General features: G+C 36.4%; 1 protein-coding gene across 3 annotated transcripts in view; it reads right to left on the bottom strand.

The window, feature by feature from the left end:
* The window catches only part of LOC126878907 (retinoic acid receptor RXR-alpha-B), a 281,711-nt gene that overhangs the window by 108,458 nt on the left and 159,784 nt on the right, over nucleotides 1–13,469 (bottom strand). For all 3 annotated transcript variants that reach the window (XM_050641800.1, XM_050641798.1, XM_050641799.1), the window contains exon 4: nucleotides 1,181–1,285. In XM_050641800.1, the coding sequence (XP_050497757.1) occupies nucleotides 1,181–1,285 (105 nt within the window). The remainder of the gene's footprint in view (nucleotides 1–1,180; nucleotides 1,286–13,469) is intronic.

Below are 13,469 nucleotides of genomic sequence, written 5' to 3'. Positions count from 1 at the left end.
GCCCAATTCCATTTCAGCTTGGCTATACGTTCAACGACATCAGTGATACCTGTTCTTTTCCTTAAGTCTTGGTTCCTTATTTTGTCTTTTTTTGTCACGCCGAGAATCGATCTTTCCATGCGCCTTTGTGCCACTCGCATTTTTAGTGCTGTTGTTTTTGTGAGCGTGAGAGTTTCTGCTCCGTATGTCATAATAGGAAGAACGCATTGGTCAAATGTCTTCCGTTTCATAGCTGTCGGGATGTTGCTCTTAAAGATGTCTCTTAGTGATCCATACGCCGCCCAAGCAAGTGTTATTCGTCGTTGAAATTCGCAGGTCTGATTGTCCTTGCCTATTCTGACTTCATGACCGAGATATATGTACTTTTCTGTCAATTCTACCACTTGATTTTGGATGGTTAGGTGTTCGCTGGGAACTAAATTTGTCATAAATTTGGTCTTACTGATGTTCATTTTTAGACCTATTGTTGAAGACACCTTTTCTAATTCTAGTAGCATTTGTTGTGCTTCACCCAGATCTTCGGTAATAAGTACTATATCGTCGGCAAAACGCAGATGATTGAGCATTTCTCCATCTATATATTAACTTCAATATCGTCTTTATTCACATTCAAAAACCATCCCGTTTTACCCGACCAGGTGGACAAAACGGGATACTTTGCCATTTTTTTAAAAATTAACTTTTTCAATGTTATCGTGAAACTATTTAGGCGTAACTATACTTAAACATAGGAAGTGATCAATGAAGAAGGTACAGTTAAGGAGAAGTAGATATCAATACCATAGTCAAAGAGTTATGAGTCAAATAACGTTAGCTATCCCGTTTTGTCCAACTCTCCCCTACGTATCCATACGGGGGTGTTCCGTGCTAGGTGTAGCTGCTCAAATGGATATGGCATACGCTTCCCTACATATAAACCGCAAACCGGTTGAACGAAGAGGGTAAGCGCGGAGTGGCGAGCACCAACGTATCCACTATGTGAAGCTGCTACACCAAGCACGGAGCACCCACGTATGGATACGTACCTTATGAGCCACGCCACGACCCACCTGAAATCCGCCCGCGTCCCACTAGTGGGTCGCGACCCACCGGTTATGAAACGCTGCCTACACGAACGATGCATGCCAAGGTTTTGGAATGTTAAAAAAGTTTGATAATTATGTTAGTTTTTTGTACATACCTGTTTCTTTGTCGTTTGTCGATGATACAATTTTTTTCTTCCCTGCAAGCATATGATAAATCTTTTCGCACTGTCCTTTTGAAAAATCCTTTGCATCCTTCACAACTGCAATAAAATAGAAATAAATATATTAATACTAGCATGACTTTACTTAACCCTTTGTGTACTGGTGGGCTAAGCGTTAAGACACATTTTAAACAATTTTTATGCTGTAGCTTGGTGTTTCTTGCAGAGAACAACGACCACGGTTCTGTGGTCGTTGTTCTCTCTTGCGCTGCGCTTACAGTTAAGTCCGCGAATCTTTACCTGTGCGTCATCATTTAAAGCATACGAAATAAGTCGATGATAAGTCGGAAATTGCTGTTGCGTTTAGTAAATTTCAATTTCCGACTTATCATCGACTTATTTCGTATGCTTTAATTAAATGATGACGCACGGGTAAAGATTCGCGGACTCAACTGTAGACAGTCAATACGTGGATTGTCGAGATCCCCTCCAACGACTCGCACGTCAAATTTTGTTTCGCTGACCGTTGGCAATTGGCAATATTTTTATAGTGGTATTTATGTTTACAGATATTATAGTGGTATGTAAATTACAGTGGCCGAGCACGTGGTTGATGGTGCTATAATATTTATCAGTTTTTCAAGATTTTTAATAAAATGGACGGTAAGTTTTTCTAAAAATATATTGTATAGGTAATCTATATTTGTTTGTATTTGTGTGGTAATGTTCATTGAAGAATTTACTACATTTTACACCTTGTAATTATGGTGGTGGCAGTGCTGGGACATAAGGCAAATGCATGCTTTTTTGTTCCAGGCAAAAATAAACATTCCTATGCCGATTTGGAACGTATGTCTCAAGAGGAAATCTTTACTCTTATTAAATACATTCCATCTGATGTAGATTCAAATATTGATGACAGCTCCGATGACGATGAAGAAACAGATTTAATAACAAATATGAATCAAAATATTTTTGATATAGAGTCTTTGCCGATTATCTTTGAAGACACCGTTTCAGAGGAAAACCAACTTGAGGACGTCTTAGAGACAAATCAAATTGAAGCAGATGAGAGTGACGATGATGATACTCCGTTGGATATACGTAGAAGGAAATATTTTCTTTCCAATACAATTTGTACTAGAGACTACCAAAATTGCATTCCCTATAAAAAAAAATTAATGAACCAGTCGGCCCCAATATACCAGAACCAGACAATATTGATTCTCCTACGGATGTATTTCAACGCTTTACAAAGGACCTTATTGATAATATTGTCTTTCAAACCAATCTATATGCGGTCCAAAATAGCGGTCGTGACGAGAATAGATTTACACAAACCAATGCAGAAGAAATGCGGGTATTTTTAGCAATGAATTTACTAATGGGAATAATGGGTCTTCCTAGTCTGAGAGACTACTGGTCTTCCAGAGCGGATCTTCGGGATGTGTATATTAGTTCTTGTATGCCAAGAGATCGGTTTGTGTGGTTGCTCAAAAACTTGCATTTGAACGACAATTCTCTTCAACCTAAAAGACATGAGGCCAACTATGACAAACTATATAAACTTAGGCCTTTACTGAATCATCTATCAGAATCGTTTTTTGCTTGCTGAACAAAGAGAGGTTAACGCGAGTTAATAGATATCGGCATGGCTCGCAACAATGATAAAAAAAAACAAAATATGCACAAGATGGAATGCAACCACAGACACGTCTTTCTGACTTATTAGTCGTCATCAGTATGGTATAGCCAAACAGGAGCGATGCAACCAATTTGTGGCTGTAATGTTAGAAGACCCTCAGGATTCGAGAGCAACAACTAACACATCCACGGAGGAAGCTACAGCTACCTGAGAACACCTCAGAAACATGTGTCTGTTGTTGCATTCTATCTTGAGCATATTTTGTTTTTTTATCATTGTTGCGAGCCATGCTGATATCTATTAACTCGAGTTAAACTAACCTTGTTGTTTGATATTTTAAAACGTTGTAAACGTTTGGCATTACTTTCCTCAGGTAGCTGTAGCTTCCTCTGTGGATGTGTTAGTTGTTGCTCTCGAATCCTGAGGGTCTTCTAACATTGCAGCCACAAATTGGTTGCATTGCTCCTGTTTGGCTATACCATACTGATGACGACTAATAAGTCAGAAACACGTGTCTGTGGTTGCATTCCATCTTGTGCATATTTTGTTTTTTTTTATCATTGTTGCGAGATATGCCGATATCTATTAACTCGCGTTAACCTCTCTTTGTTGTTTGATTTTTTAAAACGTTGTAAACGTTTGGCATTACTTTCCTCAGGTAGCTGTAGCTTCCTCCGTGGATGTGTTAGTTGTTGCTTTCGAATCCTGAGGGTCTTCTAACATTACAGCCACAAATTGGTTGCATTGCTCCTGTTTGGCTATACTATACCAAAAGGTTAAGAATTTTTGACAATTTTGCAAAGTTGGCATCTCTGATAATTTAAGTTTTTTCTTGGCCAAGTAAGTTAAGTAAAAACTTGTATGGCGAAACGCAAATTTCAACTAAGAAATTTTTTTGACTAAGCCAAACTTACGTAAGATTTTACTTAGATCACATTGGTGGAACCGGGCGTAAGTGAAGTAAGTCTGAGTAAATCTCACTTAAGTGGCTGATGTCTGATTTTTTGTTTATAGTTAAATCAGTTTGAGAAATAAAAGCCATTTCAAGAAACAACCTTTTAAAATAATTGTTTTCCACTGCCAGAACCTTAGCTTCTGTATAGTTCATTAGGTGATCATTTTCATGGACATGCATGGATAAACTACATCTGTCTGGATATCTCCTGGCATCAATCTTGTGTGACGTTATACGGTCTTCTAATCGTCTCGACGAATGGCCTATCTACTGCAGATTGCAATTTGTGCATGGTATACTATACACAATATTTGACATATTGTCTTTCAAGGTTTTATCTTTAAGTTTTGAGAAAACTGACTTAATTGTTACAGCTGTTTTTGTAGCAAAGTCACCAACAGCGTTGAAGATTCGTGTCAGTTTTGGTGTTACATTATGTATGTAAGGTAGTGTATAATATTTGGTGGATATGGATGTTATGGCTGCAGTATCAACTTCTTGAACAACAGTGGTAGTGTTTACAGGAGGAAGGTGCATTTTGTATGTATTTGTACCTTTGGCACTTTATCTTCATCTTGGCAGTGTTCAAACATAATCTTTTAGGTGTCAAAAAAAATTTATTTTTTGAAACTCAAATGATCTTATGCAGTTCATGGCGTTTTGAATATTTTTGATAGCTTTTCCAGAATAACTATTCACCATTTGGTCGTTTTCTTTCTGGATAGGTAGTGCATTATGCTACCAGTTCATCTCATTTTTTTTCTTGGGTAACCACTAGCTATTTCAGGAGATTATGACAATTTTCCCCAATTTTTTTTTCTTTTATCTTTGCAACCACTCCACTTTTGTATGTTTTTTCGTAGAAAAACATTCTGGCGCCCTGATTAATTTCCTTGGTAATTTAATTTTCCAATTTAATTAAAGAGGAAAACTATACCATCAAATGTGTGTACCTATTATAATTTTTTTTAATATCAAGGAGGTGTACATTTTTTCTCGTTTATCTTTCTAGTACTACTTTACTTAAAAATCGCGTTGCCTATATTTAATTTCTTTTTACATCAACATTCATCAGTCAAAAGTCTTTCTACCTTTACCTACATTACCGTACCTTACCTATAACTACCTTATATTATGTAATAATATCTTATATTAAAATCAATTTACATTTTAATTTTGATTATGTTATTAATATGTTTCTTTGATGATCTATAGTACGATCCAAGGGCGGATCCAGGGAGGGGGCCATGGCCCCCTCCGAGAATTTAAAAAAAATATAAAATTAAATATTTGCAGTTCAAATGTTTTTAGTTTCAAACACATATATGTACAAAACAGGGAAGAAATACATCTTCTAGACTAGAATTGAAAAAAGGGGGTAACAAGACTGACATAGGATGTTTTGTAAGTCAAAATGTTGATAATTTTACAAAGTGACAATTATTAGAACGACCTTGGCAGCCATCAAAATCGTATCAATTTTCATATTCTGTACACACAAAAGATAAAAAAGAAATGAAGCGTTACTTGGGTCACCAACACTTAGAACACAGGTGTTGATTGGTAATTTCGCACACATTAAAAAGGGATAAATAAAATATGGTCACAATAAAGGGATGGCAGCCCAAAGGCTTGTCACGAAACCTTCAACTTCTTTTGCGAAACTCATGAGCAAAAAAGGAGCCATACGAACCCATAAAAAGACATCATACTACAAGGAGTGCGGTCACGTTGGGCTGGATTTTCTATAAAGTTATCTCAACCAGCAAAAGTCATTAACCAGATAGACTCTAAGAGGTCTAAATAGATACAAGAAAATAGAGAAAGACTACGACCAATAGTAGAGTCTATAGTGTTCTTAGGTTGACAAAATTTTTCTCTAAGAGGCCATCGTGATGATGGACTTCTGCTTCTAGACGAAGATGTTGGACCTAGTAATAAGAGGAATTGTTCAGGTTTAAAATCGCATCAGGAGATAAAACTCTTAAACACCACCTATCCACAGCATCTTCCCGAGCAACATACATTAGTAGCACCAGCCAAAATCAATTGATAACCCGTGGTGAAGAAATAATTGAACAAATCATGAATCAAGTTCAAATTGCAAATTATTACACTGTTACATTTGACGAAACGACCGAAGTATCCCACGTGGAATAGCTTTCTCTTAGTTTGAAATACATACACAATAACAAAATTCGTAAAGACTTTGACAAGTTCATTGACGCTTATGAGAACATAAAAATAATTAGTGAAAATCAAGAAAGAGGGGAAGAACAAGGCGTGACAGAAGAAGTATTGGGAAAATAATATTAAACTTGTTGAAAGAACTGCATTTGATCCGAAGAAATGTGTAGGAATCGGTACTGACTTAATAATAATACTTTAATAACGATCAGTTTTGAATGTCTTTATGGCACTTAAAAGTGTGTGAAAATTGCCTTAAAACTCACCTTGTAACCCTAATTTTTAAAAATTACCCCAAGAATTCCCGGTACCCCTCCCCAAAAAAGTTCATGGCCCCTTCCGAAAATCAGTCCTGGATCCGCCCTTGGTACGATCACAGAATAACTAACCACACAGAAGCGAAACTCAGGCCGAAAACGGTAACGTCATTTTCATGACAGTGACAGTTGTTTATAGTTAAATTTTATATTTCATATTTAATTAATAACTGCTTGTCTAAATATTACATAATTTGGAATTGTCTATTCCTTAGAACATCAAGTTCTATTCTATAAATTATGCACAAGGTCAAATATTTCGGTTTCAACAAAATCAATGGAAACGACAGTCAGATTCGCTTCTGTGTGGTTAGTTATTCTGTGGTACGATTAACTTAGGGTAAGAACAAAACAAGTGGGTCGCGGTGGAGGTGGAGGTCGCGGTCGATGTCGATATCCATGTAAAAACAAACACATTGTAGTGAATGGAAGATAACAGAGCAGGTAAGTCGCGATGGAGGTTTAGCGCGATGCCACCCAGGAGGTTTACATCGATGCTTTTGAAAATAAAATGAGTTTGTTTTACATGGATGTCTACTGCGCGGGCTACAAGGAGGCTTCCCTGAGATTGGTCCGTTCGAAGCCAAGTTGTCATTACCTGCACTATCTGAGTTGATACTTTTTATATAATCCCTTTTTTGTATTCAGTTTATTTTTGAATTTCTAAAGTAATTAAATTCAGTACATTTTTGAAATATGAAGGAGGATCTGATTATTTACAGCTGACATTTCATCACTATCATCACTTGACTGACACAACATCGCAAAAGCGCAGTCATTTTGTCATTTAAATTTCATTAAACTACTTCACTTGATAGCAGTTCTAGCTCGACTGACAGCGCAGGTGACCTCCTTACTATGTGCTGTCGAAATCGACCGCGACTTAACTAGTAGCATCCACCGCGACCTACACCTCCACCTCGACCCACTTGTTTTGTTCTTACCCTTAGATTAGAGTCTAGAGAATTTTTCCAAGGGCACTCCTGGAGGATACTTGAAATATGCCATATTTTGGAGGATAGATCATCATTGGGAGAATAAGTATAGTTGACCTCGCTAAAACTATTACCGGTCATATACTTTCAAATATCTTTTTTTTAGTATCTTCTTAACACACTTAATGATTTACTTATTTAAATAACTATTCATTACTCTCTTTAAAGAAGTTTTTGTGGATCATATCTTAAATAGTAATATTTCATAAGTTTTAAAACGTAGTTATACTAATTTCACTTTTCCATTAGTGTTTTTCAATGATTGATTCGTGGACTAATTAAAATGAATTATGTACTTGCATTCCTTTCTGTACTTAAAGAAAAATTTTCTTCACTATGTTAAACAAATTTTCTTCCCGTGTAGTGAGGGTGTGTAACGTTACAGTGTTCCATCTCCTTTCAATAGTTTCTCCTATTGTCTTCCTTTGAGTTTTACTTCTCATATATAGATTTTCTCTTTATTTTGTTTCTTTGACATTTGTGTTAATTTTCGTTCCAAGCCTTTTCGTCTTAGTTTACATTTCATTCTGTAGTCTTTCCTTTCAAATTAAGTTCCCATTCGCTATTCAAAAATTCGGTATTCAAAAAGATCTGCACTACAATTATTGTTCTAGCTCCTGTCCGATTCCTTTAACGTATTTCAAATAATAATTTTCTAAAACCCGAACTATTTATTGTAATTAGCGAGCATCAAATATATTCGCATACTAGTTTTTCTAGAATATGCTAACCACTTAAAAATGAGCGTCTTCATATTTATATAATTTGTTCTCTTTTGAATAAAACGTGAAACAAGTAAAACCAATGAAATAATATCTACAACGAGAAGTTTTTCCCAACTTATTTGGGGTGAGTATTTTCTTAATTATAATTTACCTTATGCTTTTCGGCAAATATTTTAGTGAGCGATCCTTAGCAATGCTTGAGACTTTTTTTTATTCAGATTTAGCCATACGGCTCACACTCCCTCTAAGAGGAAAACTGACTCATCCCAGATACCTACGGTATCAAAAGGATTGAGCTCTGGTGGGACTCTTTCCGTGTTATCGAGCCCTAGGTGACTTGGTATGCAGGTATATTATTATTATTATCCAGATTTAGCCATACGGCTCACACTCCCTCTAAGGGGAAAATTGACTCATCCCAGATACCTACGGTATCAAAAGGATTGAGCTCTGGTGGGACACTTTCCGTGTTATCGAGCCCTAGGTGACTTTGATTTTTTTTATTTATTATTATCTTTATTTTTTTTACGCTTATTGCTATCATTACTTTTTATTCAGTTTTTAATTACAATTTTTACCTTTGTGTGTGTATCTTCGTTGGGCAAGGAAATTATGTTCAGTGGTATTAGTTTCGACCGTTTGACTTTAGTACAATGGTCTACTTATATTCGAACTGGGTCTCCTTGCCAAACGTGGATCTCATGTGCTCGTATACCCATAGTAATGCGCACATTTTTTTCTTAGGCTAAGGCTCCACGGGCGACAAATTTACGCTAGCAGTAGCCGTAAAATGAACTTAAGGTTCCGCGGAACGGAATAGGAATAGCCGAACTGTACCGACTACAGGACTTGTGCATAGTCGGTTCAGTTCGGCTATTCCTATTCCGTTCCGCGGAACCTTAAGTTCGTTTTACGGCTACTGCTAGCGTAAATTTGTCGCCCTTGGAGCCTTAGCCTTAGTCTCTGGGGAGAGCCTATTCCCATGCTATATACAACAAGAACAATCTAGCCGCCGTTCCGCACTGGTGCCGACGCAACTGCAGTAAGGGCCTGCATCCGAACACCCCCAGTCAACAGTGGCTACTTGGAGCCGAAGTCCCTCCAAGACCTGAGGACGGCAACGGAGATCCCTCGACGGACGCAAAAGATAAGTAGCCCTCTTGCAGTCAAGCGTTAGCAAAGTGCTACTGAAAAATGAATTTCCTTAACAACAAATTTCTTTGTTAATAATCAATCATTTCCTTTGTTCTATATATTAAAATAGCAATTATATGTATCTGATTGATTTACCAGGGGCAATAAATGAATATGTGAAGTTACTTTTGAATTTTATTGATTAACCTCTCTTAGATCCTTGGAAAAGTGATTTATTGTTGCACAGTACAGGACCTACGCCAGGCTGAGCTAGCCAATAAGGGGGCATCCATAAACTACGTCGTAAAAAATTTGGACTTTTTAATAGCCTCCCCCCCTTCCGTCGTAATTCGTCGGTTACAGACGAACCCCCCCCCATGTAGACGTCGTCATTGCAGTACACGACCCCCCTTTCAGTGATTTAAAAAAATTCAATGTTATTTCTGTTTTTTTTAATCAACCTTGAAACTTTATTTGCGAATGTATCACAACAAGAACAATTAAGGGGGTAGGCGCAAAATCTTGGTCCAATGCTATTTAAATGCATTCTTTTTTCGAATCCTGAGAAATCTAATAAATATATTTGAAGAATGTAAACGCAGAATGAAAGATTACATTATTACCGAGGGCTGAAAGTCCCTTAGAATAAACAAAAGGTTTCTTTTGAATGAAATTTTTGAACTTAAAAATCAGACTAAATATTTTTTTATCCCTGTAACTTATTAAAATAAACATTATAGATGTTTTCAGAAACTTTTGGTCCTCGGTAATAATGTAATCTCTCAATCTGCGTTTAAATTTTTCAAAAATTTTTATTAGTTTTCTGAGCATTCAAAAAAAATGAATGCATTTAAATAGCATTGGATCAAGATTTTGCTTATAAATCTTCTCTAAGTATAAATACGACTTACTACTAAATATAACACAATATTTTATTTCCATTCATTCTTTCAGAACTATTTTTCCATACACAGTATGCAGCACATAAATAAACTAACAATATTGAATATTGTTTGCTTCCAAACATTTTTCTGTATATAGAAGCGCTTGTTTAAACTCAAAGAACAATGTCTTACTGTTTGTTGTCCTGTGCTAAACTTTTGCAAAAGTGCTACCTAATATTATTTTAATGTGACTGTGACTGATAAATACGAAATTTATGTGATAAAAGTATCTATAAGAGAATTCTTTTTAATTTTAACAAAGGTGTATTTATTCGTAAACGTTTTGTTTTATTTTCAATTTCATTTCAAAAACTATAGGTACGTTTTTATATGAATATCTGATACTTTAATGCTGGTAAAAGCTAGTAAAAAATTATATTTATAGAGACAATAGCGACAAATTTAAATATACCAATATATTAAACGACGTCGAATGTGCACTCATACCCCCCACCCCCTGTCGTATATCGTCGAAATAAGCAAGCCCCCCTCCCTCCCTCTTCTCAACGACGTAGTTTATGGATGACCCCTAACCTTTGTAAGGGGTTACAAAACCAGTAACTTTTGTGAAACCCAGTGTATTATAAAATTCAATTTAGTTTCCTATATTCATAATAGTAGGGGAGGAAAGTATGCTAAATGTGCAGTCACTCGGGCGCTTTGGGGACCTATTGGGTTATGAAGTGTAGGTTCTAAAACCAAAAAAGTTAAGTAAAGTTTTCCATTTTAGTGGGGGCTTTCCATTTTTAATTTAATTTTCCATTTCCAACAATCGCTTTTTCCGATTATAGCGCCATATATCCATAAAGTTATTTATTTTTACGTAAGGTATCCGAATCAGCAATAAAAAATGAGGGGTCCTATTTAAAATTTTAAAGTAACCCCCCACCCACATCCGTGAGGGGTCGTGTTTGGTGTCATTCGATAGATTTTTCAAACATATTGAATAAGTGTATTTTTCAGTTTTTCGATCTGATGTTCATTTCGCGAAATATCGCGGGGTTCGTATTTAAAATTTTAAATTTACCCCCCACCCTTCTTCGTGGGGAGTCGTGTTTGATATCATTCGATAGATTTTTGACAAATATTGAGCACGTATTTTTTAGTTTTTAGATCTATCGTTCATTTCGCGAAATATTCGCTTTTTTCTCGTGAAAATTTGTGACTAACCCATTTCCTTACACCACGCCCCAATCGTCAGATTTTTGAAATATAGACTGTTTTGCATGTACTTAACTTACCTTATCTTAATCTGACGATTTCGAGTTTTTCTAAGGATATATTTTTTTTCGGCCCACCCTTAACGAACTCCCCTGTGTTTAGAGCCAATATATGGTAGAGGTACATCTACAGGGTACCAGGTTTATCCCCATATGATAATCTGACGCGCTCGAATTACTGCAAAGATCCCCGCTTGGGCTCCCCTACCATAAACGAGTTGCGTATATAAAAACTGGCTAAAAAATAGATCGGACACAGATCTTCAAAACTATATTATGGTCGCCAAAAAGGAAGCGAAAGTAGCAATAGCAAAAGCTAACGCAGAAGCGTATTCAAAGTTATACCAGGGAAGGCGAAACAAAGATATATAAAATAGCCAAACAGAGAGCAAAGAAAGCAAAAGATTTTAGGATACGTCAGATTAGATGTTGTATCGGAGATGAAAATAATAAAATACTAATTCACGAAAAGGATGTCAAAAAGAGATGGAGAAAGTACTTTGACAGTTTATTAAATGAAGAATTTGACAGACAGCCTGTGTAGTTAACGGAGACAGTAACAGCAATGGTCACCAAAATAACAAACGAGGAAGTGGCTCAAGCGCTTCAAAAAAATAAAGAAAGGAAAAGAAGTTGGACCAAATGATATTCCTAGGAGAAGTATGGAGAGCATTGGGAGAGACAGGAACAAGTTGGCTAGCAGGTTTCTTTAATAGAATTATGGAAGTTGGACAAATGACAGATGAATGGAGATACTGTATACTAGTCCCTGTCTAGAAAACAAGGGAGATATACAATAATGTACAAACTACAAGGCTATAAAACTGCTTAGTCACACCATGAAAATATGGGAGAGAGTAATCATTGATAGACGGATACGTTAAGAGACCGAAATATCCGATAATCAATTTGGCTTTATGCAGGGCATTATGCAGAGTAAAGAAGCAAACGCTCATATGGTATTCATTGATCTTGAGAAAGCATATGATAGAGTTCCTCGAGAGATTCTGGGGTGGACACTCAATAAAAAAGGAGTCCCTGGTGAATATGTAAGGATTGTGAGGGATATGTATAAGGGGGTAACGACTAGTGTTAGGACAGGTGTGAGAGATACTGATAAATTTCATATGAAAGTGTGATTGCACCAAGGCTCGGTGCTTAGTCCGTATTTATTCTTATTAGTTTTGGACCAGATAACAGCGAAACTAAAGGTAACATTCCATGGTGCTTAATGTATGCTGATGATGCCGTGTTAGTAGGAAATAGTGAAAGAGACTTAGAACAAAAACTGGAACAGTGGAGACAAGCTCTGGAGGAAAAAGGTTTAAAGCTTAGTAGGACAAAAACAGAGTATTTGGAATGTTCATTTAAAGATGGAGTTGCTACAAATAAAATGGTATCTTTGGATGGTGAAATAATTGTGAAAAGCAATATTTTTAAGTACTTAGGATCGATATTACAGAGTAATGGAGAAATAGATGGAGATGCATGCAGTAGAATTAGGGCTGGATGGATGAAGTGGAAGGAAGCGAGTGGTATGTGACATAAAAATTCCAATGAATCTGAAGGGAAAATTCTATAAAACAGCCATAAGACCGGCTATGATATACGGAACTAAATGTTGGACAGTGAAAAAGAAAGAGCAACAACGAATGAATGTGGCGGAAATGAGAACGCATAGATTGATGAGTGGAGTGACAAAAAAGGATAAAATTAAAAATAGGTATATGTATTAGGGAAGTCTAGGTGTGGCACCAATTGATGCCAAAATGAGAGAGCATAGGTTGAGATGGTTTGGCCATGTTCAACGTCGAGACGTTAATCACCCAATACGAAGAATTACTGAAGTGCAGATTCCTGGAAGGAGTAGGAGAAGAAGACCAAAGAAGACCTGGGGGAGACGATTAGGCAAGGTTTATTGGTAAAGGGATTTATATTGATATGACCCAAGATATAATTGTGTGGAGAAATACAATTAGGGAAGCCGACCCCGCATGGGGATAAGGCAAAGAGAATAATGAATAAAAGAGTTGGGTATTAACGATTCGAATTTCATCTTAGAACTTCGGCAGAAAACACTTAAGTGCGTTGGATTAAAATAAACAAAATTTACAAAATGTTTATTTTATTTTTCACAATTTCCGTGGGCAAATCACTAAGA

Source organism: Diabrotica virgifera, chromosome 1, assembly GCF_917563875.1.
Source record: "Diabrotica virgifera virgifera chromosome 1, PGI_DIABVI_V3a".
NCBI classification, from domain to species: domain Eukaryota; kingdom Metazoa; phylum Arthropoda; class Insecta; order Coleoptera; family Chrysomelidae; genus Diabrotica; species Diabrotica virgifera.
Note: the sequence above shows the minus strand (reverse complement) of the source record. Positions and strands in the feature narration are given on the sequence as shown.